We start from the raw sequence: 27880 nt of genomic DNA on the forward strand, positions 1-27880 counted from the left end.
CCAGTCTCTGATAGTGTTACGTTATTATGAGAGTGCTCTGTTTGATTCTGAAATTGTATATATTTATATAAATATATACACATATATATGTGTGTGTGCGTGTCCGCATCTGTAGCCTGTTATTGTCTCATTATACCGCACTGTGAATGAATCAAAGTAAATATATAAGTCGTCATGAACACATCTGTCCATCAGACAGAGGGCTGCTGTGCCTCCTGTCATCATTAATGGTCGTCTCTTTAAAATGTCCGCTCAGAGGAGAGGAGTTCTCATTTCTCTAACCGCCTGCTGCTTCCCCTCCTCTCTCCTCGGTTCCCCTCCTCAGTCCTCCGCTCGCATCTCCTGTGGGCGGGACTAAGTATCGAGGATAGGAGTCGAGGAGGGGAGTTCGAGAAATGAGAAAGGGCCAAAGTCTCAGCCGAAGTAAAAACAATAAGTGTGGCTTGATATCGAGTAAGAAAAAGGTTGATAAACGCTGTGAGAATGGGTCTGCAGAGAGAATTTCTCCCGATCCCAATTGTCTGTTATCAGCAGCAGCCCGGAGGAGACATCAGCTGAGCTGCATGTGTGTGAGGAAGTCCGTGGATTGGTCAATTTGGACCAATCAGCGGGGGCTTAACGTAACGGCTCCGCGGACTTAACGTAACGGCTCCACGGATTGGTCCATGTCGTTCCGGTTACAACATGACGTCCTGATGTACCCGGAAGAATCAAATGGATGATGACGTTTCACCAACGAGGCGTTTTGGGGAGTTCTTCTCTGTGTTAGAGTTTTACTCGCTACAGGGTGTACTTTGAGGGTTTTGACTCTGCACACCGTTTACATGGATAAAGACCTTCATAACACACAAGTAGTGTTAATTTCGTTGACTAAAACTATGACGAAATATGTTCGTCAACGACCTTTTTTTCCATGACGAAAACGAGACGATGACGAGACGGCACCGACGGCAGTAAACAATAACTGTAACGAAATCATCATGCAATATCGTTGACGAAAAGTGACGAGACGAAAATGTAGTTTACTAAATAAAAACTATGACAAAATCTCTCTTTACTTTCGTTGACGAAAAATGAGGAGACGATATATTATCAAAGATAACGTTACATCTCTGATAGTCAGCTTTTCTCCCAGCAGTTCCATTTCCGGTGCTGCGGCAGAGCAGCAGCTGTTTCTGTGCTGCGTGCGGCGGTACATTTGAATTACACCGGGCAGCGGCACAATATGAACTGTCAGGAAGACTCGGGTCATGGTCTAACTAACCTTATTTAACAGAAAATAAAATGGCAACAACAGGGCAACAGTGGTCGCGTTAACCGAATACCCCCCGTCAGCGCGAGTGAGTGATACATTGTGCACTCGACGGATAATAATGGATTATGACGGAAATGTTACGATCCTGTCCGTCAAAATGACTGGCAACGAAAAAGTCTAAAGCCACCACTGCTTGGGAGAAAGAAACTATGTGATATTTTTGGCCCATTTTCGCTACAATGAGGCGGAGAAAAAAAGCGAATGCATTGTTTCATCAGAAGGGAAGCAATGTGGCAAAACAGCTGGTAAAAACACCACAAACCTGACCAGATACTCTCTGCAAAGCTGCTTTCTTAATCATTCAACCTGTGTTTTTCATCAAATAAGGACAAGATATAATCTTATTTATTTATATACTAAAATGACAAATTATTGGTTTTGGCTAGACTAGTTTGACTGATATGTTCTATATAATCTGATGACTAAAAAAGACTCAACAGTTTTCATTGACAAAAAGTAGACTAAAATAATTAGTTTTCTTTGACTAAAATAAGACTAAAATGCTCAGACTTTTAGTCGACTAAATCTTGACTAAATAAAAACAGGATGAAGATGACTAAATATGACTTAAACTAAAAAGGAAATTTAATACAGGACTACGACTAAAACTAAATTAAAAAATAGCTGACGAAATTAACACTACACACAAGGGGACGGGTAATAACCGGAAAAGCATGACATGTCACCTTTAAGGATAGTAGGGCATAATGTTCTAACAATGTTATCAAAAACATTTAAAAAAGGTTATTATCAAGCATTTTAAGAATGTTTTTAGAGAAAGTTATCCTACCTTTCAGAAGAACATTTTGGGAACCAAAATAAAACGTCCCGCTGAAAACGTTTTAAGAACCGTAGGGTATAATGTTCTAACGATGTTATCAAAAACATCTTAAGGTTATCACCAAACTTTTTAAGAATATTTTTAAAAAACGTTATCCTACCTTTCAGAAGAACATTCTGGGAACCAAAAGAAAACCTCCTGCTGAAAACATTCCTAGAACCGTGAATGGTAACATTCTCAGAATGTTTTTAGAACCAAAGATTTCTAGCTGGGAACACTTTCATTTATACTATGAACATTTGTGTCAGTGTATTGTTGTCTCGAAACACACACGGCTACTATTCCTGTCACTAAAATTGGCGATCACCACTGTTAGCTAGCTAGCTAGCTCCCTAGCGAGGAACTTTGGGGTTAGAAATACTTGCAGACTGCTCAATTACCCAACAAAATGAAGGCTGGTTTCTTTTGGACACCAGCATAGTGGTAGGTTAGATAACAAGTGAAAACAAATTATAACTTTTATTAATATAGTGCTGTGTTTTCATGAGCAACCTCAATTGTGGCTTGTTTTGCAACTTCCGTTACGTAGCCAAGATGGCGGTTGTTGGTCGTTATTGACCTTTATTAGTGAATCATCCTTTACTTATACTGTTATACATACTTCACTTTGGGACGCACTCAAATCTGCACATTTTATTACAGACTACGCAAATTGAGACACAGCACTAGTGCTGATGATGTCTATTGTGCTAATATGAACTAGCAATGAATGAGAACAACTATATTCAAAGAAACTATAGGGCTGCCCATTTAGAATACCTTATTGTCTTTGTATTGAGGAAAATGTGACACTAGCGAGGTGATACCTGAGATTGCCACTAATCCACTGGTCAAAAATGCCAGAGGCTTCATTCAGTGACGCCTCATCCCCCATCCGACAGGAGATGCCGAGCACAGTCTCCCTCAGCAACCTGTGGGACAACAGTCACATGACACTTACAGTGGGTGGTAAACCCGGTTAGCACAGAAGAGCAAAGACACATTCTGTATGAGCAAAGGTGTTGCTACAGTCACCAGATGTAATGATTGTACAAAGTAAAGGAGTAAAGGGAGGATCCCTCAGTCCTGTGTGTACATCACACACTGTCACTTCCTGCTGTACCTCTCAGTCTGTGTTCCCACATCCTCCCATCCCAGTTGTGTTGTGATGGCTTTAACGTGGTCTCGGAACAGTTGCTAGAGGAAATATACAGACAAATTGATCTTAATAAAATCCAGGGAACTATACACAACCGTAATGGGCACCTTTTCCTTGATCAATATAAGCAGATTATTATTGATAAAATCCAATTGATATCAATTTATTGTATATATTGATATAAAGTTATATTTATATAGTTATATAAATTATAAGATTACCAAAATAAATGGTGATAAACTCATGGGATATATATAGAGAAACTTTTAAAACAGCATCTGAACAAGTGTTGTACATTTTGAAAAATTAACAGAAATCTAAAACTAATCAGCACCAGAATCAAATAAAGGCAAGCAAATAAACGTGCATACAGATATAGAATAATTATTAATATATTGTCTTCATGGTTTTATACATTATAGATGTCTCTTTCATAACAATCAAACCATTATTCCCTGAAGCTTTTATACACCAACCACAGCATTCAATTAATGGCTTGATTTATGATTAAAGTTTAATGTCACGAAATAGTGTGAAAATGACTTCTGTGTTGATTCTGCTGAGGTGGCTTATTGAAACTTGAGATAAACTTAAAGGTTAATGAGATTCTAGGTTTTAAATGTTGCACTTCAAAACATGAGGATGCTCAGCTCCTTTACCTGGAACTTTGGGTAGAACGGTTTGTCTGACAGCATGCCCCGGACATATGCGATGGAGGAGGACACACGCTCCCACACGATGTAGTCCGTCTCATTTTTCAGGTACTTTGTCAGGTTCAAGGCATTACCATAATCTATAACATTCGCCCTGAACAGGAAGCAGAAATTAAAATCTCAGAATTGTATGTCAGTAATGTTCATACAGTGCTTTGGGCTTAAATCTTACCTTGCAAGAGCAAAAACATCATCGATGTAGCTCGTGCGATCAGCTGCATCTAACTCCTATTAAAGTTAGAAAACTGAGTCAAATAAGAGATTATCATTTACAACAACACAGTGAGCTCTCTCAGGATAGTGGGATAAAACATAGCAGTACTATGTCATAAAAGGGACAATTAGCTCAGGTTGTCTGTGAAAAATATTTCAATTCCAGATTTTGATTACAGCCCAAATTTGAAATTTGGGCTGTAATGGGCATGTGCCACTCATGGTTAAATGATGAGAGGCCATCTAGCTCACAACTCATACTTGGTCTTACAAACAATATCAGAATCTCACACATCATGCAACTCTTTTATACATATTGCTAAACACTTTATCACGCACAATCATACTCTCTTTCACACACTTTTGTCTGGGCTATAAATCAAACTTACTTACATACCTAACTGTACTTTCTTAGAAACACTATTATTCCCACTTACAGACCACATCATACTATAATATAATACTCTAGTAGTGTATGCAAGATAGAACACTTTGTGTGTGAAAGAGAATGATAGGTATGTGAGAGAGGAATTGTAGTATATATGAGGGTATACTTATATGATTCTGTTTTCTTCAAGTTTGGATTTTGTTGGTCGAACGCACTTATTGTAAGTCGCTTTGGATAAAAGCGTCAGCTAAATGCAATGTAATGTAATGTAATGTAACAAGACATGAAACTATAAGTGTTAATTAAATCTAAATAACTCAAAATTAGGTATTTCTATCGAAGAATATGTTCCCTATTTTTATTTTTCTCTCTGAGGGCCTAAGATATTCTAAAAAATTATATTTGAAAACATTAAAAAAAACATTTTTGTATAAATATTTTTCATAACTTGATTTAATTGTATTTAAAATAACATTTCCAAAGAAGTAAATCCTTCGAATCTGCCTGTTCAGTTTCTGTTGGAATGTGAAGGGTTAAATGCCGTCTCTGCGAGTTCTGTGAAGACGAGAGAGCTTGTTGGTCCCTCTCTACATTCACAGAGGGCCCGCTATAGTAACTCAATGAGAGAGTAATGTCAAATGACAGTACAATTGACCAATCATATCTTCCCTCTAAATGGGTGGGCTTTATTTTCGCGGACTTTATGACACGTTCCGCCCGCTGTGAGGTTTTACAAGTGTATAAAGTGGTGCAGTGACGCGTCCTAAAACCCGGAAGTAAGCTGCGCTCGGGTTCCCTCGACACAAAAGCAATGGGATTTCTCCATAGGATTTTGGAAAATAGCTCGAAATAAGGTCTGTGGAAAACGAACCTGTTAAATAAATGCACGTTTTGTTCAGCCGGATAATATCCACATGTCTACCCTACTTTCATTTCATTTCATTTCATTTCATTTCATTTTCATCTTCATAAATTCGTTCATGATGGCACATGTCAGTGATAGTGATGAAATCGTTGCGAAATTATTAACCGAGTAATTTTCAAGATTGGGGGGGTCAGAGGGCCTAGGTATAAAAGTCACGGCTCGCCACTGCAAACAAACCGTGTGTTTATGTGTCCGGGGCGGGAGATTCATGTGATTGGTTGTTGGTCGAGTTTCAGACACGCCCGTTGAAGCTTCAACGCTTCAATGGGGTGACGTCACGCTTTGCAGAACTCCATTGTGGTTCCGTCGCTTCGCTTTGCTCACGTTGCTCGCTTCAAAAGTAGAGCAATGTTCTACTTTTGAAGCTTCGATGGAAGCGTCAGCCAATCAAATCATATGCCAGTACAAGCTCTAGCCAATCAAACCGTGTGCTTGTGTGTCCGGGCGGGAGATTCATGTGATTGGTTGTTGGTCGAGTTTCAGACACGCCCACCGGCAACGCTGCGTTACTCTTCAGGTTGCATAGGGAAAATTAGTAGCAGTCTACTGCCTTGCTTGGGCGGTGGCCATCAAACGAAAAACGTAGAGCCAATCAGGAACTGAGAATTTAGTCCAACTTCCTTTTCAATCAAACTCACTTCCTTTTCAATAACACACATAACACACATAACTATTCTTATGCATTCTGTTTTATACACATACCTAATAGACATTCACATGAACTATTATTACCTCTTATAAGCTATTATTCAGCCTTTCATTCACTGCTATTCTGTTTTACATATATGACTATTGTTATTAACATGAAATACTATTCCCTATAGGTTATTATTCTGTCTTACATACATTGTTTACCGATTACACACAAACTACTATCCTCTTTCACATACACTATTGTAATGTTCTATTAGATTATAGTTATTTGTGAAAGACGATAGTGGTGTGTGTATGATGGTGCGTTTAAGAGATTTTGTTTTTGTGTGTTAGAGCGAATAGTTATTTATGTATGATAGTATGATAGTAGGGATGTAACGATATACCGAATATCGCGGTAAATAAACCTCCCAATACCGTCGTGAGACTGACAACATCTACCGCGGATTTTCGTTTTAAATTAATTTTCTTTTTAAATATTTTTTTTTTAAAACACTTTTTTTTGTTTTACACCTTTATTTAACCAGGTGGTCCATTGAGATCATCGATCTCTTTTTCAAAAGAGACCTGTCCAACATGGCAGCAAGTAGATTACAACATGAACATAAAACAACAGAACACAAAAGGACATCGTATTTCCAGGGCTACATTTACACACCTAGAGACATTGACAAGTACCAACAGTATATTTATATCTCGCCCTGTCAATAAGTCTCACCTTCTTGGCAAAAACTGTATTGTTTTTGAAGTGGTGGAGAGACAATGCACAGTTTGACACACTGCTGTCACCCATGGCCAAAGCAAATCTCTCCGTCCCATTAGACTTTTTCGCTGTCCGTCATTTTGACAGACAGGATCGTAAAATATCCGTCATAATCCCTTATTACCCGTCCGGTCTGAACAGTTCACGAGAGAGCACGCTCGTGAACTGTCAACGGGGGGGGGCGGTGTTATGCCATGTGTGCATGCACCTCGCGGGAGCGTGCACAGCGTAAATCAAAACCTCCCAGACATGTATTTATCTGTACGGCAAAGTACGGTTTGGAAACTATATCATTTTCTTTTGGAGGGCATGCATAACACGGCATAACACCAGAGCCTCGCTGCCGGGAAACGTTGGCGCTGTTCCGAGTTTGTTCGAATCTGTCAAAATGACAGACTGCTTTCAGATTTTTCCGTCATTGTTTAAAAAAATATTCGGTTAACGCGACCACTGCTGTCCCAGCAACATCAGTACCAAGCGAGAGTTTTTTCCAGAGCAGGGGATATTGTAAATGCCCAAACATCCCAGCTTATAAATACCTGGAAATGTGGACATTCTCATATTCCTAAAAACCTGTGTGATGATGCTGAGTGAGTGACTAGTGAGTTTGAGTTGAGTTACTTGAAAAACTAAAGTGAAACTTGATTCATTTTATTGCAGGGTCTGATTATTAAATGTTTATTTGTGAGATGCAGTGGCACAAAGAAAATGCCTACTTTATTTGGTAGTACTATAGGTACAAAAACACTGGTTTTCTTGTTCCAGTCTGTTACTGTCACTTTGTTTTTGACACTTTAAAATACTGCTATCCTACTAAAATGCTGTACAAATCCGATTTATTATGTAATAAAGAAACATTTTCCGAGTAAAAAAATGTTTTATTGAAAAAAAAAAACGTTTCCCCTTTATTATTCAATATCGCGATAAATACCGTACCGTGGACTTGTTATCGCGATATTATCGTACCGTGAGTTTTTGGTATCGTTACATCCAATGATAGTAAATGAAGGAAGGAATGACAGTACGTTAAAGACGGTATGTTACTGTGTGTGAAAGAGTCTGGTGGTGTACATGTGAGATTCTGATATTGTTTGTAAGACCAAGTATGAGTTGTGACCTAGACGGCCTCTCATATTAATTTGCCCACAGCCAGACTGATTTTTCCTTTTACTGATTCAACTACATAAGGACATCAGCGACGAGACATAGAAACTCTCAATTCTTATTGGCTTTCATGAGAGAGCTTCACGTGGATAACAAAAACTCCACAGTACTGTTTGTCATTGCGCTGTGCAAAAATATTCTGTCCGTCGTGAAGCAGCATAGGTGTATGTGAAATGTTTGTGTCCATGCTCTTCATCACACAACACCTAAGCTCACTAACGTTGGAATCACCCAAGTTAGCAGCAGTCAAACTGAGACATAACCTACTAGAAATACTGCAACCATGAACACGACTATTCCTGTTGCTGCTTAAACACCTGAATTTCCCTATCAGATCAATAAAGATCTATCTGATGACTGTCAAAGAATATTTTAATCCGATCTGTGTATTTTAGAGACTCTCAGTCCTTCCTGCATGTGCCCTGTCTGTAACTTGAGGAGGACAAAGGTCAAGAGGCCTTCTGCCTTTCCTGTGGGGGAAGTGTGGACCATGCAAGTTGGTAATAACAAACCATTCTTTGTTCTTAAATGTCTGGTATTGATTAGATGGAAGGGAGGGAATATAGTCCACTCCTTTTTCTAATGTATAGATCGCGCGGTGCCCCTTTGTCTCCAGTGTTGACTTGGGATTTCATGATGAAAGTTATGTGAATACCTTGTGAACGCTCCGGCCGTTTTGTCTCTCAATAAACTTCAGTGTTTGACTAAGGCGAATTCCAGCTTCCTTTCCTTTCACTGAACATTGATTCTGCATTGCTAAACAGAAGTTTTTCTTCACAATGACCTTATCTTATCTGAACTCTACAGCATTTGTTTTATTTTTTTCACTTTTATTGTCATCACATAGTACTATGTAACAAAATGGTTTCTCTGCATTTGACCCATCCTAGTGTTAGGAGCCAAGTGGGCTGCCATTATGAACGGTGCCTGGGGAGCAGTGTAGGGAACGGTGCCTTGCTCAGGGACACCTCGGTAGCACTTGGTCTTTCTGGGACTTCGCCACCACCGCCCTAGCATGCTGGGGAGTGTGTACATGTGCCGTGTGTGCGAGCCAAGCTTTTTTTACCAGGTGGTTGTTTAGAAGCTGTTCACTGATAGCGTTCCACATGAGGTTGTCGTGGTTAACTCGGTAGAATCCAATGTGATCATTGTTCACCTTCAGCAGCCCGTCCACTGAGGCAGAGTAGTTCATGACGGGAAGCTCTGAAAAACAACAGTCAGACTACTTATTTGCGAAATACGTCAAAATATGATACATTTTCTCTAGACATTTTTTTTGTTACCATATAACATAGGTCACTGGCAGGTTTAAAGACAGTGCTGATGATTTGTTTGTAATCATTTGAATGTTCTGAAAATGATTATACACACTACCTGTGCTGCTCTTGTCAAATATTACCAACATATTTTTGTCGCTTTTCACAGAGTGCCATTTGACTGGAATTGTCCACTTGTACCTGTGAAAAAAACATATTAGTGGTCAATAATGTCGTAAAAAAGACTGTGACACCTACATTTAAATCTTTTTAGGTCATGTTTGAATAATACATTAGAATTTCCCTTGTGCTACACTTGTGATTTCTCCTTTTTGCTCTGCTTTGGTCTCTACCAACTATTGACTTTCTCTTCAGCTGTGGACTGTAAAACAATTAATAAATACTACCAACGAATATCTTAATACTTTTGACTTTTAAACTCTGCGGTTCATCATATTGTCTTTCAACATGGAGAAAGGATCAATAATGAGAAAGGAAGTCTGAACTGAACAGTTTTTTATATGAACGTCTATTAATTGACACAGAATCTGGCATAGCCTCTTTTTGTGGCAAATTGGACACTGCTAAGGATGAAAGGGTCTTCTCTGTAGCACTGACCCCAGAGGTGAAGCGGGTTGGCTGGGATCAGCTTGAGGATTCAGGAGGAATCTCTTCTGGCTCAGTTTGGCGTTTGCCTCTGTGACAGTGAGATCCAGCACAGGATAACCCATTTGTTTTGTCCATGTATCCATCACCTCTGCAACCGGCAACCCACTCACCTGGGAACAAAGCAGACATTGGTAACTACTAAAAACTCTGAGAGTGAGAAATTCAGATTAATATCAATCCCATGTATATGAGATAATGTGAGAGCTGGAGTCAGGGTGTGGTAAGTGTTATGTCCTTTTTGATACATATTTGATATCAGAATGTCCCTTTTCATGTATGTAATGGAACATACGTTGGCCAGGGATGCCCAGAAGTTTGCTGTTTTGGCGTTCTGGAAGTGGTAGTCTTTCAAATATTTCTGGTGAAAGGAGAAAAGGAAAAACAGACTTTTCATTAACTGGCTGCTGGAACACTTGAATGAACTTGAATGAGCATTACTCCAAAGAGTTAAATCCATTGATAAATATCAACAACTGTCTGTGACTTACTCGACATCCGTCTCTGAACAAGTCTTTACCCATCCAGTCCTCCAACATCCTGAGAATGGACGCTCCCTGGATAATTTCAGATAGTTGTTGCATTAAGATACATTGTGAGTAACTAATATTTAATTGTTCCCATGGGAAGCAAGGTTTACTGTGTAGTCGGACCTTGCTGTATGAGATTCCGTCAAACACAGAAGTGATCTCTGCTGGGGTGGACACGTCCACGATGATGGGGTGAGAGGACAGGAGGGCGTCGTCCACCATGACAGGAAGCACATCACTGATGATCATGATGTCTCGCTGTTAACCACAGGAGGAAACAAAGCACGTTTCAGAGAGTTCTCAAAAAGACGAGGATTCATTGTTGTTCCTTCAATAAAACTCACCATGCCCCAGCTGGGTTCAGCTTTCTCCACACCAACGTACTCAAAGAAACTGGCAAAGCCCTCATTCAGCCAGAGGTCATCCCACCAATCCATGGTCACAATGTTCCCAAACCACTGGAGAAGACAACGGATATGAGTTTCAATAAAGGAAGTTATATTGTATTTACCCTGTTCTCAGGGGCGGGTCTAGACATGTGTTGGTGGGGTGGCCAATCTGGGTCATAGACTCAGATCAGGGTGGCACATTTAAATCACTTTTAAAAAGTAAAACTGTAAAAATGAAAGCCCTACTCTCTAAAAAAACATTATTAAGGCGACCCCTCTGGCCCGCCCCTGCCTGTTCTCTCACTTTATTAGATATATTTGATGCTATCTCAGTAAGAACCCTCCCCGTATTCAGATCTGTTCTTACTGCTTAGACATTTACAATTTAATATTTATAAATTTAAAAAGGTATAATTCCTTTCATACCTGGTAGGCTCCCAACGTGACAATGTGTGACTTTAAGAAGCGCTAACAGTGAGGAGGTTGACAATATTACCATTATTATGAATATATTTTTCATAACTAATTCTAACGGATACAGACATTTCCCACAAGACTAAATAAGAACAAAAGCACAATATTACGACCAACTATATTGAAACTTAAAAACCTAATTTAGCCTAAAATGTGAGTGAAGAAGTACAGTGGGGCAAAAAAGTATTTAGTCAGCCACCAATTGTGCAAGTTCTCCCTCTTAAAAAGATGAGAGAGGCCTGTAATTTTCATCCTAGGTACACTTCAACTACACCGAACAAAAATATAAATGCAATACTTTTGTTTTTGCTCCCATTTTTCATGAGATGAACTCAAAGATCTAAAACATCGCACAGCCATTGAAGAGGAGTGGACCAACATTCCACAGGCCACAATCAACAACCTGATCAACTCTATGCGAAGGAGTTGTGTTGCACTGCGTGAGGCAAATGGTGGTCACACCAGATACTGACTGGTTTTCGGACCCCCTCAGACAGAGGCGCGGGAAGGTATTTTGAGTGGGGGTGCTGAGGTGCTGGACTCCAGTGAACACTATTACGGGCACTATAGAGCACGCACAAAAGCACTCCCCACACGCAAACACACAGTAGACCCGCGACTGTTACAATGAAGGCTCGATAATCAGCTCACGGCATATAGGCAGGGGTAAAGTGCTATTTTTTACGAGTGGGGAGCGGACCTCACCTTCTCTAGGGGGGTCCGGGGGGATGCTCCCCCGGGAAGATTTTTTTTAAATATTGAAGTTAAAAGCATCAATCTGGTGCACTTTGAGAGCAACATTACGAGATCTATGGATACATCTCTCAACACTCAGATAAAACACAACTGTAAGCAGATGTTCTTTTTCTTTATGGATATTTTACAAATCACTCCCCTTTCAAACTGTATTTTTGTTTTACTGCCATATAGCAGTGTTGTAGTCAAGTCACCAATTCACGAGTCCAAGTCACCCTCGAGTCACCACTCTTCGAGTCCGAGTCCAAGTCCGAGTCACCAAGGGAGAGTCGTAGTCGAGTCCGAGTCCAAGTTCGAGTCACCCAAGGAGTGTCCAAGTCGAGTCCGAGTCCGAGTCATCATTACCTGTGTTCGAGTCCGAGTCCAATTCCGAGTCACAAGTCTTCATGTATTAATCTTCGTGGATATATGTTTTGAAATGTAGCTGCTCCTCTACAAAATTGTGCAGCTCGGGTCCTCACACACACAAAGCCCTGGCAGCACATCACTCCCACCCTCATCCACCTCCACTGGTTGCCGGTCAAGTTCCGCATAACTTATAAAGTCCTCCTCCTGACCTACAAGTCCCTCCATGCCCTTGCCCCCCAGTACCTATCGGACATCCTTCACCCGCATGCCCCACCCCGGAACCTGCGGTCTTCAGACTCTGGCCTGCTCACCACCCCGCGCACCAAACTGAGAACCTTCGGGGACAGAGCCTTCAGTGTGGCAGCCCCCACCCTCTGGAACGCTCTCCCTGCGGAGATTCGCAACATCCCCACACTGGACGCCTTCAAAAGGGCCCTCAAGTCCCATCTGTTCATCAAGGCTTTCGGCCCTTAAATCTATCTGTTGTTTTGTCTGTCTGACCTTTGTTTTGTTTTGTTTGTGCTTGCCCTATTCCTGTAAAGCGACCTTGGGTCCCTTGAAAGGCGCTATAGAAATCCCAGCTATTATTATTATTATTATTACATTGCTGTTATCCTGTCTATTGAACTGCTGTGAAGCGAGTTTGGCTACAATTCTTGTAATAGGTGCTATACAAATATAAAGCTTATTTCTAATATTCATATTATTATTATATATAAATAAACTATATTTAAAATGAGTTACCTTTTAGAGAAGTGATTATATTTGTATGCCAATATTTTCCTATGGTAAAGTTTTCGTTTTGCACTTTTATTTTGATAGTAATAAGATTGGGACTCTTATTTTGAAGGAACTTTTACGGGTTAAATCAGTTTACTGATAAAGATTTAGCCCCAGAAAGCACATGGCTACTTAGCATGCAAAATGATGTCATTATGCATGTTAAGTAGCCATGTGCTTTCGTGTTATGGCTGAATCTTTATTTAATGATTAGATCACGTTACTCTGATGATAGTGTTCAAGACAGCCTATATGTCTGAACTCGATCCTTAGAGTAATGTGTTACGGAGCCTTCTCTTCTATATTGTTTCCACATAACGAGCATTTTGCGCTGCTCTTTTCCAATGTGGAAGCAGAATGTGTGAAAGCATACAGCACATGCGGGGGGTGTCTGTAGACATCTCTAGACTGGAATAGCGGGGCCCAGTACGTGAACTCGCCATACAGGATAGAGGACATCAGACTCCAGAGAAAATGTGCTCGAGTCCGAGTCCAAGTCGGAGCGTCAATGTACGAGTCTAGTCCGAGTCATCGTGGGGGGGGGGGGGAATTCACGAGTCCGAGTCCGAGTCCAAGTCATCCTGTGCGAGAATTCACGAGTCCAAGTCCGAGTTGCGTCAATCAGTGCGCGAGTCCGAGTCAAGTCACGAGTCCCGAAAATCGGCACTCAAGTCCGACTCGAGTCCGAGTCCAGGACTCGAGTACTCCATCTCTGCCATATAGTATTTCATAACTGTTTTTCCTTTATTCTCTTATTTTTTTTATAACTATAATGATCATATGAAGGTGTGCCGCAGAAATAATCTTTTGAATAATTTGTGACCAAACCGTTTGAGACCCACTGAGATAACTTAGACTAAAGTTAACTATCTAAACACTCAGAGAGTCCTTTAGCTCACCTGAGCCTCTCAGTCTGAGAGGAGAGCTCTCCTCCAGCTTGTTGTGGAACCAACAACAGCTCCGTATGTCCGTTAGTGCAGCGAGCTAACCAGATGCTAACAACAGGGTCCCTGCTGCTGGCACCGGTCCCTCTCTCTCTCTCCCTCTCTCACACACACTATTTCACATGCGCTATTTCCGCACACACACACACGCGCGCGCACGCGCGCACGCACGCATGACACAAGCACACTTTTATTGCCATGCAACTCTCTGATTGGTCTGGTGTCTTGCCTCTGTTGCATTCAGTGAACACGGGAAATTACAGTCCTGCCGTCCTCTCGAGTGTCATGATGAGGTTCACGTAAAGCACGGTTAATGTATTATATTATTGAGGTAGAATTGTCCGGTGCTACAGAAAAAACATTCGGGGCAGGCCAAAATATTATTTTTCCAACAATGTGTAATTTATTGGCTACATATTACACAGATTATGCACAGCGCGAGCAGCAATAACCGTCAAATAATAATTCAGACAGGGGAGCTCCGCACCCTCTGCCTGCCGCTAGGGGGTGCTGCAGCGCCCTCAGCACCCCCTTCCCGCGCCCATGCCCCCAGACCCCCCCAATAAAGCAAAAATGCATGTTTCAGAGTGGCCTTTTATTGTGGCCAGCCTAAGGCACACCTGTGCAATAATCATGCTGTCTAATCAGCATCTTGATATGCCACACCTGTGAGGTGGGATGGATTATCTCGGCAAAGGAGAAGTGCTCACTATCACACATTTTTTCAGATTGGTGAACAATATTTGAGAGAAATGGTTATTTTGTGTATATAGAAAATGTTTTAGATCTTTGAGTTCATCTCATGAAAAATTGCAAAAAACAAAAGTGTTGCATTTATATTTTTGTTCAGTGTATGAGAGACAGAATGGGGGGAAATAATCCAGGAAATCACGTTGTAGGATTTTTAATGAATTAATTGGTAAATTCCTCGGTAAAATAAGTATTTGGTCACCTACAAACAAACAAGATGTCTGGCTCTCACAGACCTGTAACTTCTTCTTTAAGAGGCTCTTCTGTCCTCCACTTGTTAACAGGTTTCAGGTTCAGGTTTCAGGTTATTTATTTGTACCCGTAGGTAGATTCTGTTTACAGAGAAAAATACAAGGGTTCCATCCTGACACTAAAAACAAACACAAACAACAGACACATCTCTAATAAAGGACTAGTAAAAGTACAAGTATACCCTGCTCAACCAAATCTCAAAAATATTTAAAAAACATTTTAAGAAGGAAAACACTAGTAGAAACATGGACATTCAAAATTCACAATTCAAAATTAAATAAATAAATAAAAATAGGCATCAGTGTGACGCTCCTATGATGTGTTAATGTGTGCAACAGCTGCTGGGATAAAACTGTTTTTATACCGCTTCGTTCTACTCCTTGGGACAAGTAACCTCCGGCCCGAAGGAAGAAGCTTGAATTCTGAGTGCAGAGGGTGGGAGTCATCGTCTAACTGTATTAATGGCACCTGTTTGAACTCGTTATCAGTATAAAAGACACCTGTCCACAACCTCAAACAGTCACACTCCAAACTCCACTATGGCCAAGACCAAAGAGCTGTCAAAGGACACCAGAAACAAAAGTGTAGACCTGCACCAGGCTGGGAAGACTGCATCTGCAATAGGTAAGCAGCTTGGTGTGAAGAAATTAACTGTGGGAGCAATTATTAGAAAATGGAAGACATACAAGACCACTGATAATCTCCCTCGATCTGGGGCACCACGCAAGATCTCACCCCGTGGGGTCAAAATGATCACAAGAAGAGACGGTGAGCAAAGATCCCAGAACCACACGGGGGGACCGAGTCCATGACCTGCAGAGAGCTGGGACCAAAGTAACAAAGGCTACCATCAGTAACACACTACGCCGCCAGGGACTCAAATCCTGCAGTGCCAGACGTGTCCCCCTGCTTAAGCCAGTACATGTCCAGGCCCGTCTGAAGTTTGCTAGAGAGCATTTAGATCAGGGGTGGGGAACCTTTTTCCTCTCAAGGGCCATTTCAATTTTTACAATATCCTCCGAGGGCCGTACAAGTTATTGACCTCTGCTTAAACAAACTAAAATCACAGCCCATTCATTTCATTCTGTGCAAAGAAAAAGCAACCTGTTAATCCAGATATCTCACCATGACTCGCGTATGCATGCACGTGCAGGGTGTGGCGTGCTCCCCTGGGAAGATTTTTTTTTTAAATGTTGAAGTTAAAAGCATCAATCTGGTGCACTTTGAGAGCAACATTAGGAGATCTATGGACACATCTCTCAACACCCAAACACAACTGTAAGCAGATTTTCTTTTAATTTATGGATATTTGACCAATCACTCCCCTTTCAAACTGTATTCTTCTTTATTAATAACTGTCATATATTATTGTATACCTGTTTACTTTATTCTCTTATTTTTTTTATAATGATCATATAAAGATGTGCCTTTACCTCACTGGTTGTAGACAAAGCTTCTTATATTCGTTAGCATAGCTAGCTAACCAGATGCTAATGATAACAACACAGTTACTGTCTGATCAGTATGACAGATGAGCAGATTGCCACTGGGCTTTCAGCTAAAGACACAGACACGCAGAAACTGCGGCATGTGTATGGACTTATCGGTACTGCAATTTCTGAAGTGGCGTTCTGGTGCTCTCCGTCAGAACTGCACCCCTGTCAGTCGAGACATATATACCACATGATGACACGTTAGGCTCGTGTTGTGTTCAAGGACCCTGACCTTGGCCAGGAAAAACAGGCACTCGCATGTTTAATTTTTTTGCGGTCTAGATTTCTTTCATTTTTTTATTTTTTGCGTGTGTTTATAAATTACCTCGAGGGCCGTACCAAATTGTCTCGCGGGCCGTATACGGCCCGGAGGCCGGAGGTTCCCCACCCCTGATTTAGATGATTCAGAAGAGGATTGGGAGAATGTCATATGGTCAGATGAAACCAAAATAGAACTTTTTGATAAAAACTCAACTAGACGTGTTTGGAGGAGAAAGAATGCTGAGTTGCATCCAAAGAACACCATACCTACTGTGAAACATGGGGGTGGAAACATCATGCTTTGGGGCTGTTTTTCTGCAAAGGGACCAGGACGACTGATCCGTGTAAAGGAAAGAATGAATGGGGCCATGTATCGTGAGATTTTGAGTGGCAACCTCCTTCCATCAGCAAGGGCATTGAAGATGAAACGTGGCTGGGTCTTTCAGCATGACAATGATCCCAAACACACCGCCCGGGCAACGAAGGAGTGGCTTCGTAAGAAGCATTTCAAGGTCCAGGAGTGGAGTGCACCAGCTGGGCATAAAAAAGTAGGGCTTAACTGTAACGTTGGGCTTAGCTACGTCCGACGTATTGATCGAATTTAACTTTAGTTTGGTCTTAACCTTCGGTTCTACGTCGGACGTAGAGTTACGCCCAGCTTATGCCCAGCTGGTGCACTCCACTCCTGGAGTGGCCTAGCCAGTCTCCAGATCTCAACCCCATAGAAAATCTTTGGAGGGAGTTGAAAGTCTGTGTTGCCCAGCGACAGCCCCAAAACATCACTGCTCTAGAGGAGATTTGCATGGAGGAATGGGCCAAAGTACCAGCAACAGTGTGTGAAAACCTTGTGAAGACTTACAGAAAACGTTTGACCTCATTGCCAACAAAGGGTATATAACAAAGTATTGAGATAAACTTTTGTTATTGACCAAATACTTATTTTCCACCATAATTTGCAAATAAATTCTTTAAAAATCAGACAATGTGATTTTCTGGATTTTTTTTTTCTTCTCATTTTGTCTCTCATAGTTGAGGTATACCTAGGATGAAAATTACAGACCTCTCTCATCTTCTTAAGTGGGATAACTTGCACAATTGGTGGCTGACTAAATACTTTTTTGCCCCACTGTAAGTCTCCTGAAGATGCTTATAATATAAAACATATCCAGGAAGGATAGAGTTCAATTGAAATAGAGTAGATACCAGGATGGGTTGAATGTGGCGTCAATTATGACCAGTGTTGGGCAAGTTACTTTTAAAAAGTAACTAGTAATAGTTATAGTTACTGCTCTCAAAAAAGTAACTAGTTACTTTATTAGTTACTAAATTATAAAAGTAACTAGTAACAAGTTACTTTACTTTAAAAATAATAACAATAAAAATACAAGTGTTTGTGTTGTTCTGTGTCACAGTAACGGAGCGTTCACACTACAACTTAAAAAAAAGCTTGGAGCTGGGCGTGTCTGTAGCTTGGGGATTTTATTCAAGCAACGCGACCAACAACCAATCACATGAATCTCCCGCCCCCGACATACAAAGCAAAAACACCCGGGGATTTTATGCGAGCAATATATATATAAACTCCCCAAACAGGCAACCTACCAGTTTCCCCCACTGTTTCCCCCACTGTCTCTGCCACCTCCCTCCATGCCTGGTTCCTCCGGTTTGTATCCCGGTAGGTGAAGAGGGTCTGGTCATACAAAACCGGGTGATTTGCTACAGCGATAATTAGTTTCTTCTCCAACTTTTTTTGAAATATAGAAATGAACGGTGGGATATCTCTCCCAGCTTAGACGCAGTTTGATTGGCTACGGCTTGAGCTGTCAGATTTTCCGAAACGGGATTTGATTGGCTGGCGCTGGCTACTCCGGCGTCTCCGGCGTCCATCTCCGGCGTCAGAAGTTGAACAATGTGCAACTTCTGACGCCGAAGACGGACCGCTATGCTACCCACAATTCAGTTCGGCGAAAAAGCGAGGCAACGTGACGTCACCCCATTCAAAGTGAATGGGCAGATTGAAGCTGTCGACGCTGTCGACGCTGTAGTGTGGACGGGCCGTAAGAGAAAAGACAACTCCCCATCATTGTAGCAATTATCCTTATGAAATGTAGTGGAACAATAAAACACAAAAGATATGTTTAGACATTTTGAGTGGCATCTTTATTGTAGCCTCAACAATCAAGTTCTAAGTAGTGCACTTGTAGTGCAATATGAAATAAAAACAACTACACTATTTTGGCAGTGTAACAATTAAACAAGAACTACACTCTTTTGGCAGTAAGAATTAAATAAATAATAAACTGTCAGACTGACACTGAAGACAAACAAACTATTTTCAGCCTCACAAAAACAAACTAACAGTGAAATAATTTACCTCACATCTGGCCATTTAGCATAAACAAAATCAGTAATGGTGGATAAAGGTGCTTTTAGCCTTACTGTATAAGTAATCTCCAAGTTGTAAATACGCTGCTGCTCTCGCTGATACTTGCATCTACCATTGTGTGTGTGTGTGTGTGTGTGTGTGTGTGTGTGTGTGTGTGTGTGTGTGTGTGTGTGTGTGTGTGTGTGTGTGTGTGTGTGTGTGTGTGTGTGTGTGTGTGTGTGTGTGTGTGTGTGTGTGTGTGTGTGTGTGTGTGTGTGTGTGTGTGTGTGTGTGTGTGTGTGTGTGTGTGTGTGTGTGTGTGTGTGTGTGTGTGTGTGTGTGTGTGTGTGTGTGTGTGTGTGTGTGTGTGTGTGTGTGTGTGTGTGTGTGTGTGTGTATTTTCCCTATAAGGCAAGACCCGCCCAACTCTGTCTCTGATTGGCTTACCCTGAAATGTTACCCCACGTTAACAAATCATCACTCCTCTCTGGCTGGTCACTTTCCCTTTTCCATGGTACTGTGAGAGGACATCGCTGTATTCGCCTGTAAGCTACATCCGCAGGGAGATTCGGTTCAGTTCCATCACATAATGTAACGCAGTAACGCACCCATTTAAATCACAGTAACTATAACGGCGTTACTGAATGGGAATAGGAAACTAGTAACGCTATTAGTTACCGCAAGAGGTAGTAGCGTTACTGAAAGTCATAATCATGATGACTGATTATGACTTTCAGTTGTATTGGATTGTGTTACAAAGAATCAGTAGTAATGGAATAAGAACCGGATGTTGTCTCTTCAAGACATAACTCATACAGATATCACTGTGCATATTAGCAAACAAACAAGCACGTTGTAATGCCCTGCTGTGGATGAATGAAATGTTTTCATTGTACTGAATTGAAATAACTAATGCAGCTTTAAAGAAAACTAAATAAATCATTGTTTATATTCCCCGTAATTATTAACCAAATAAACGTTAAAGTTTGCGAGAGCATAGGCTATTCAGTTCAGTAATGGAATGCTAACACCAGTGCTAGCTTTGCAAATGCTAAGCAACGCCTCTGCTTTTTAGGAAAACTTAGAAGCTTTGTAAAAATAACTATATTTATTATCATTCATTCATTACATTTACATGGGAGACATTTTGACAGATATTTGACAAAATAGACGACTGTCGCTATCAGCTATAATGTTCTATAGCAAGCTAGCTAGTTAATGCTTTACACTCAGGGTCCAGGTTTATCCGTCAGCACGTTATTATGGGGCTCATTAAAGCTTGCCAGTAAGAGGACTATTTGCACATCGTCATATACGAATTAACCTCAGTCTCGTGACTTTGAAGAGTTCACAACACTTTTTGGCTTCCTCTTTGTTTCTTATCTCACCTTACTGTAATAGCCTATATCTTAGGAAGATATGTACATCATAAAAAAGCTTGAACAATAGCACATGCAGCTATTTTAAACGTTTACAACTAGAACTCTGAACTCGTCTGTGTCCTTGTTGATACAGATCTCTCCATCTGTGAGGGAAAATAAAAGCCATCATTAGCCCATAGAGAAGTGAGCTAACGTTTTGTTGATAGTTGAATGATGACACTGAGATGAACCAGTACAATAACTAAAGTTCTAAATGTGAACACAAACACAATATCTGAAGCATTTAAAGACCAGCTGAAGCTATAATATGAACTTCTCTATCCTCCAAGATCAACCACACTCTTGACTCTTGGACAACATTCAGGGTTAATTGCATAATTGAGTATGCTCTCCAAACACCAGGTTTGGGAACATTTATTTGTGTTTACTCCAATCCTACTGCAATGGCTATGTAACTGTTCACTCTCCTGTGCCCGACAGTTCACCAACACTCACCATTATGTTTGCCTTATTATTAAAACCCCTGGTTAACTGAAATGTGATGGTTATAAACATTACTGATTATGGTATGTTTTATGTTAATGGTAACTGCGTCCACCACTCTGTTTTCACATATTTTGTGTATATAATTCAGTAGAGCAACATTTTCATATTTAAGGTTATTTTCTGCTGGAAAGAATAAAATAAGCAGAGCAATTTAACATCATATGGGTACCTGGTGGACCAGCTCGTGGGCGATGACACTGGCCACTCGCTGCTTGTTGTAGGACGAGGACTGGTTAGCATCGTACAGGAGGTTGGTCTCCCGGTAGGTGATCAGGCCCCAGTTCTCCATGGCACCAGTGCCAAAGTCAGGGATGGCTATCTTATCTGGATCAAAACAGCACAAAGAGTCCACTGAAGTTACCGCTTATCATGTGTGTTATTGCATTACTGGCTTACTTGTGTCATCAACATTGGAATGCTTGTTTTTCATCTCTTAATTTGATCAAAAAAGTGGATTCACTGATATTTCCTCTAGCTCTACCAGAACATATTTCACATATTTCACAACTACAACAAGTATCACGACGCACACACGTTGTGATACATATTACTAGATACATATAAAAAGTGAATTTATGGTGAATAATGGTAGAAAGACCCTACACTCTCTTAGTGTTGAACAAAACGTTGTCATGGTACAATTGTAGTTTCTATTGCATGTTTTATTGTGCAACTGTAAATACTAATGTTTAAGAACATGTCCAAAGTAGGTAGATTAAAACTACAGCTAGGGCCAATTGAGGACTTTTCCAATGTTTATTTGTATTTGAAAAACGCATTGACCCCAAATCCAAAGAATGTGTATGTGGAACAGAGGGAATAAAGGAAATGTATTGTCTGCGATGTTTAACAAAGTATATAAACCTACCAAGCTTTGGGATGGAGTAATTCATGTTGAAATATTCTTCAAAGTAGTCAAAGATGACCTTGGTTGTGTTAGCTGCATACTCTGCAGTTTTTAACTGACTTGGCTGGGCGTAGATTCTCAACTATAAAGGCAGAACAGACACAGGAAGTATGATTGTGCTAGAATTTTGCATGAAATAAAGTCAGTGATATTAACGGAGACATGTAATGGTAAACTCACAGGAATTCCTTGGGCAGAAGTTCTTTCCAAATGAGCAAACTGGTGCACAGCAAAACATACCAAATAAGTACTCATTGGAACAGATTTCTCAAAGGAGGTCTTCAGTTTATTGCCAGGTAGTTGTTCAGGGGCGCCCTGGGGAGGCAACATAAAACACTATTGGGTAATGTCCTTGTCACTCAGACTGTAGATCCCCAGGCCCAAAAACAAACACCCATTCGTCTGCTTTTAGTATTCAAAGTGTTCCCTCCAAGGCTGACTTCCTCTTTCTTTGTTTCACCCACCATGGGAACGTTTGAGTAATTATGCCCCTTTCACCTACAATTCTTCACACAGCTTACTCTGTACATACTTTACATTCATAGCTGGAAGTATACATAGTTATTAGTGGAGCTGTACATTTTGAGGATGTATGTTAAGTTGCTGGCAAAGCCCAAAAGCAATGGGATTTTTCCATTGGATTTTTCCATATGAAATATAAAAGATCTGTGGCCAATACCCGTTTCCGACACTTACGAGGTTATTTGTATGCCAGGGTCATCTGGACATTATTAAGGCTACTTTTATGATTTTTGAAGCATAAATGCAAATGCCAGAAGTAAAAAGTTAACATTAAGCTACAAACAAACTACATCGCTGTCACATGACTTCACCTCACCACCACTAAGCTAAAGGCGGCTACAGAGTGGCATATTAACTGATGTATTTTATGTCATAGAACAAAACCTGAAAATATATTTAGCTTGACCACAAACCTTATTTCATAAAGTCAGCAGCCTCACAAGTATATTGTCCATCATGGAGACTTTGAAATACTGCCAGTAGTTTCAGTGTAGAGCTATGCATTTAACATTTGAATGTAAGAGTTTCTGACTTCAGTCCTACCTGACGCGGCATGTTGGACAGAGCTCCATAGTTATCATCATGAGTGATGGAGATGTTGTAGGTGGCTTTCTTGTTGGGTTCATCGAAACAGGGAAAAGACTTGCGGGCATCTGTTGGTTCATGATCAGTTGCAGCAATCTTTCTGGTGATTACATGAGGGACAGAGTATTGCAGATCTGTCTAAGATCAGGTGCTTTTCATCTTTTCTTCATCCAATATCATTTTTAGGAGACATAATCGGTGAGGTCAAGTCATAGTCATCAAGTCATATCCCTGTGGAACTCCCTATATGTGATTTTTTTAGGACCAGACACACAAAATCGACCTCAGATAACTGACGGCTTTGCCTGCTTCTTGTCAAAAAGTCGCACTAGAAAACACTGAGAAGACTACTAAGACATGTCTTATGTTGTAGAACATGTTTGTATTAACAACATACCTTATTTCAGACGCCTAACTAAAACTAAAACAACTCAAAACATTGATTTGAAATGAGGGAACCAGGGAGTGCTAAAATGGTGGATGGCCATGTCAATATGAAAATAAGATAAAGAATAAAAATGAAAAGAGACTGTGTGTGTTTTTTTCCCTCAATAACATGTATCTTCTCATGCACTGATTAGCTTTAGCTGTACAGCCCATTGCACTCCATAAACTAAGGCGACAGATGCTGACTGAGTGCCCAACACGGCTGTGTCATGGCCTTGGTCATTAGATATACACACTGTAGACTTTTACCAAAACCTTGAATTTAAAGTGACACTCTTTCCAAAGTATGTCTTCTCAGTCATATGAAACTTTTGTACCCACCCAGGATTGTCAGTATGCATGAGGTATCATATGTAGCCAATGAAACAATGACTGTTTGGTACAGTACATACTAAACAGTCAGGACTGAAGTAGATGACATCTCTGTAGGATAGGAGGGATCATTGTGTTCTGCAGTGTAAACATGTGTCACCACTGGAATCTAGTGTAACTGAAACCAAGCTGAGCCCAGCTGCTCTCCATGGATTAGCAAAATAAACCCTTTTTCGTCTACCAAGAGCTGAAGAAGGTTTGTTTCTCAAAAGTTACACATTTCCTTAAGAAACATCGCTACACTTCGGTCTATTGTATCACACTGTGAGTTAGAGATGATCCCTTGTGCCTTTGTATTAACCCGGAGAGACTACTGCAATAAAATCCTGCAAAAAAAGGATTTGAAAAAAGCCTAACTCAGTTAGTCGTCCCTGAACTCAACACGTTTAGAACACTGCTGAAGGACTCACATCACAAACGTTCCATCTGATTAACACTAGCTTCCATCCTTCGTGTTTACACACAGAGCCTGAGTACATCACTGACATGCTACATTGCTACCAGTCAGGTTTTCTGAACAAGGGGCTGGTTGTCTCTGGAGCCTGACTGAAACACAAGGAGACCTCTGCAGTGATAGTTCTGAGTTCCTTTACACATCACATCTGTGGTTCCCATTGACGCCGTTAAAGATAGCTAAAGACACACTTATTGAAACTGGCCTTTGTCCTGCCTCATGCTGTCTTGTTTCTCATTATGGCATTTTGAAAGTTTGATGTTGCTTAAGTTTGATTTCTTATCCTTTTTTTTGTTCTTGAAAAACACTTGAAAAGCGATCCTGTTCTCGGAAAGGTGCTATGCTAAATGTACTCTTTGACTTAGTCTTCACCGTATCACAACGTCTTTATAATTAGATGAAGTCTGCTCATTGAGACGGATCATTTAAGATCCCAGCGGCTGCACATTCATGGAATCTCTATTGCAAGTGAGCCAATTGGATCTGCTGAAGAAGGCCATGTGATCCAGGTAAAGCTCCAGAGAAAGTGAGTGGACCAGGAGCTGGGACCGACTAAACAATGTCTGAGCTTCTCTTAAATGGCCATTATAATAGTGCCCAAGATGGTTGCATATAAATCGTTTCATGTTTTTAAATGTGAAATTGGTCGAGATGAAAAATATGTGTTTGCTTAAAAGACTGAAGCTGTGTTGTCTGCTGTGTATACGTCACTTTATTATCTTTTTTTCTGGTTGTTTGACACATTTGTGATATGTTTCTGACAGAATCAAATTAAAGAACTTACTTGGTGACCCCACCCTCAATGTAGATGACCCGGTAGAATCCCACCACAGATCCGTTGAGAAAGCCCTGGAAGTCCAAGGTGAGCACGTACACCTCTCCTGGGCCGGTGGCGGGCAGCTCCTCGGCGGCCTCCACCACCACGTACTGCTGACTGACGTACTCGAAGCAGCCCTTCACAGCCACCTCCCTACTCTGCATGCTCAGCCTGGGCATGGCGCTGACAAACGTCTCCCTGATGTGAAGCCACAGGTGGCGGGTGGGCTTGCTGACTTCCAGGTGGATGTCCACAGTGCCTGTGTAGGTGTCCTGCTCCAGGTCTGGCTCCAGGTGCAGGTCATAGTGGACCGGGTTCACGTAGCTTGGTAGACGGAAGTTCTTCCAGTCTCCATTGGAGTCAGCCGAAGGCAAGCAGGGCCCTCTGCCAGCTGGAGGTAGATTGGTGGGCCCTGCTGTGGGGGCTGGTGTGGCGGGAGTAGTAGTAGTGTTGGGGTCTGACCTGGTAAGACCCACCCCGAGGCCCACCACCAAAGAGCACACCGCCACCGTGGCACAGATGATGGCTGCATGCTTACCGCGGATGCAGTAACGCTTGTGCTGCGTCTCCATGTCCATGCTCTCCACCATGGTGACTTCCAAACTTCCCGAGACTCAAACTGGGCTCCACAGCTGACCTGAAGTCAGAGCTGCTGCTTTTGGCTCTTATAGATTAGCTGTGTGAGCTGATCTAAAGCTGGCCCCTGTGTAGTGCCGAGGGGTGGAGAGAAGAAAGAGGAAGATAAGTGAGGAGAGTAAATCTGTCGGACAGGGGAGAGAATCTCACACATTGAGCGAGAGATTTATTCCTTCCTCTGTGCTGTTAAAACGCCTCCTCCTCTTAAACATCTACAATCTGCCTCTAAATCAACTGCTAAAGTCCAACTGTATGTGTGTCCTGAAAGCGCTGTGTGTTGTTCTTTGTGTCAAAAGAACATGAAGACAGTGCCTGCGTCCAACTTTTGAAATATGTGAACGAATGTGTTTGTTTATTCTAATCTGAGTGGATTTGATTTAAATGTGAGTTGGATACAGCACAACCTGATGGGGGGAAGGGTCTTTTGTTTGGACATGACTTTACTAGAAATGGCTTTTGCTCTCTGGTCAACAGAGTGGCACGTGAACAGAAAAACAAAACAATGTCTGTATTGTGTTGGATGCACCGCAGTAGAGGGATTAGCTATGTCGACATATTCACTTTTAATCTTGTTTCCGCAGCAACAGTGCCTGAGGACGAGGTCATGCAGTTAGTTATGTGGCCAACACGTTTTCAAACTAAAACAACTACTGGCAAAATGAATGTTTGTGATCTTCAGTGGATGATCCCAAATACATATGGTGACTCCCTATGGTACATGTGTAGAAACATGATGGAAACACATGTCTGTTTTGGTGTGATGTATTAACTTGAGAAATGTTAGTCTACTCATCGCTTTCATAGGGATCGGGTTTTCATCTTCCACTCTGCCGGTCTCTCTGGTGGCAGCTTGAGTTTAAATCACGTGTAAAACATCTGTTTCAGATCACTTTTATTTTTCACCCTTTGTATTGCTATATTTCAAGTCTGTCCACCAAGGCTGTTCAAGCTTTAACAGATGTAATAGTCACAACAACATTTATTTCAAAAATGATGTGAGCAACCTCATTTTATTCTACATCTCAACAATCATAAGGTAAACAGTAGAGTTAAACCATTTACCATGAGTATGCACTTGCTTGTATCTCATGTATGGGATTCAAAGCCAACACACATTGTTGTCACGGCATATCATTAATTTCTTTAAACTTGTCATACCCATCCAAATGTATTGATTATGTGCCTCTGGTAACCCGCTTGGAAGCATCTTCATTCATAAGGTTGCTCCAGTCCTTTATCAGTTTACATAAGCTAAAAGAAAGGCAGTGATGAACAATCATCAAGTTTGGCTTAACGTTTCTATAATCATCTGTTGAGTGCCAGGCCAAGCCTTACATACTTTACCAGGGCTTTAAATACTGTGTAGTTTACGTTTAAAAAAAGCCAAAGGGTCAAAGCAGTCAAAGCTTATATAACCGTTCTGACCCTGAGTTTCTTCCTCATATTGTATCTTTATTGTTTTCCCAAGTTTCACAGAGATAAGACATAAAAGCTATGGCTCCTTCATCTTTGACCTTCACCGAACATCCGCATGACCGTGCTGCCAAAATGTGTGACAACGGGGAGTGTAATCTTAGCTAGAGTGCTAATAGTGCGTGATGCTGTTTTGTTTCCACACTGCAGTCCAATTACTAGTGCAGTTACCAACATGAATACTATGTTGGACTAGGAGGACATTTCCCAGATGAGATAGACAACTACATGGCTGTCTCTCCCAACAAGATCAGCACTGCAAGCTATTAGGAAAGAGCAAATGTATAGTTTTATGAAGGAAGCTTGAGACCGACGCTGCACCAGCCCATCTCAAGCCCATTACCAAGACCCACAGACTTGA

At 41.1% G+C, this 27880-nt stretch overlaps 1 protein-coding gene across 1 annotated transcript in view; it reads right to left on the reverse strand.

The window, feature by feature from the left end:
* enpep (glutamyl aminopeptidase) overlaps positions 1 to 27880 on the reverse strand; it is a 46892-nt gene that overhangs the window by 16153 nt on the left and 2859 nt on the right. Inside the window, exons 2-17 of the mRNA XM_034110784.2 lie at positions 25378 to 26113; positions 23279 to 23420; positions 22394 to 22528; positions 22175 to 22295; positions 21476 to 21630; positions 10911 to 11024; positions 10690 to 10824; positions 10528 to 10593; positions 10332 to 10397; positions 9989 to 10149; positions 9489 to 9571; positions 9181 to 9317; positions 4180 to 4235; positions 3954 to 4101; positions 3259 to 3332; positions 2963 to 3067 (exon numbers count right to left, since the gene is read on the reverse strand). Coding sequence (XP_033966675.1) covers positions 2963 to 3067; positions 3259 to 3332; positions 3954 to 4101; positions 4180 to 4235; positions 9181 to 9317; positions 9489 to 9571; positions 9989 to 10149; positions 10332 to 10397; positions 10528 to 10593; positions 10690 to 10824; positions 10911 to 11024; positions 21476 to 21630; positions 22175 to 22295; positions 22394 to 22528; positions 23279 to 23420; positions 25378 to 26000 — 2321 coding nt within the window. The 5' untranslated portion in view covers positions 26001 to 26113. The remainder of the gene's footprint in view (positions 1 to 2962; positions 3068 to 3258; positions 3333 to 3953; positions 4102 to 4179; positions 4236 to 9180; positions 9318 to 9488; positions 9572 to 9988; positions 10150 to 10331; positions 10398 to 10527; positions 10594 to 10689; positions 10825 to 10910; positions 11025 to 21475; positions 21631 to 22174; positions 22296 to 22393; positions 22529 to 23278; positions 23421 to 25377; positions 26114 to 27880) is intronic.

Source organism: Pseudochaenichthys georgianus, chromosome 22, assembly GCF_902827115.2.
Source record: "Pseudochaenichthys georgianus chromosome 22, fPseGeo1.2, whole genome shotgun sequence".
Lineage (NCBI taxonomy): Eukaryota > Metazoa > Chordata > Actinopteri > Perciformes > Channichthyidae > Pseudochaenichthys > Pseudochaenichthys georgianus.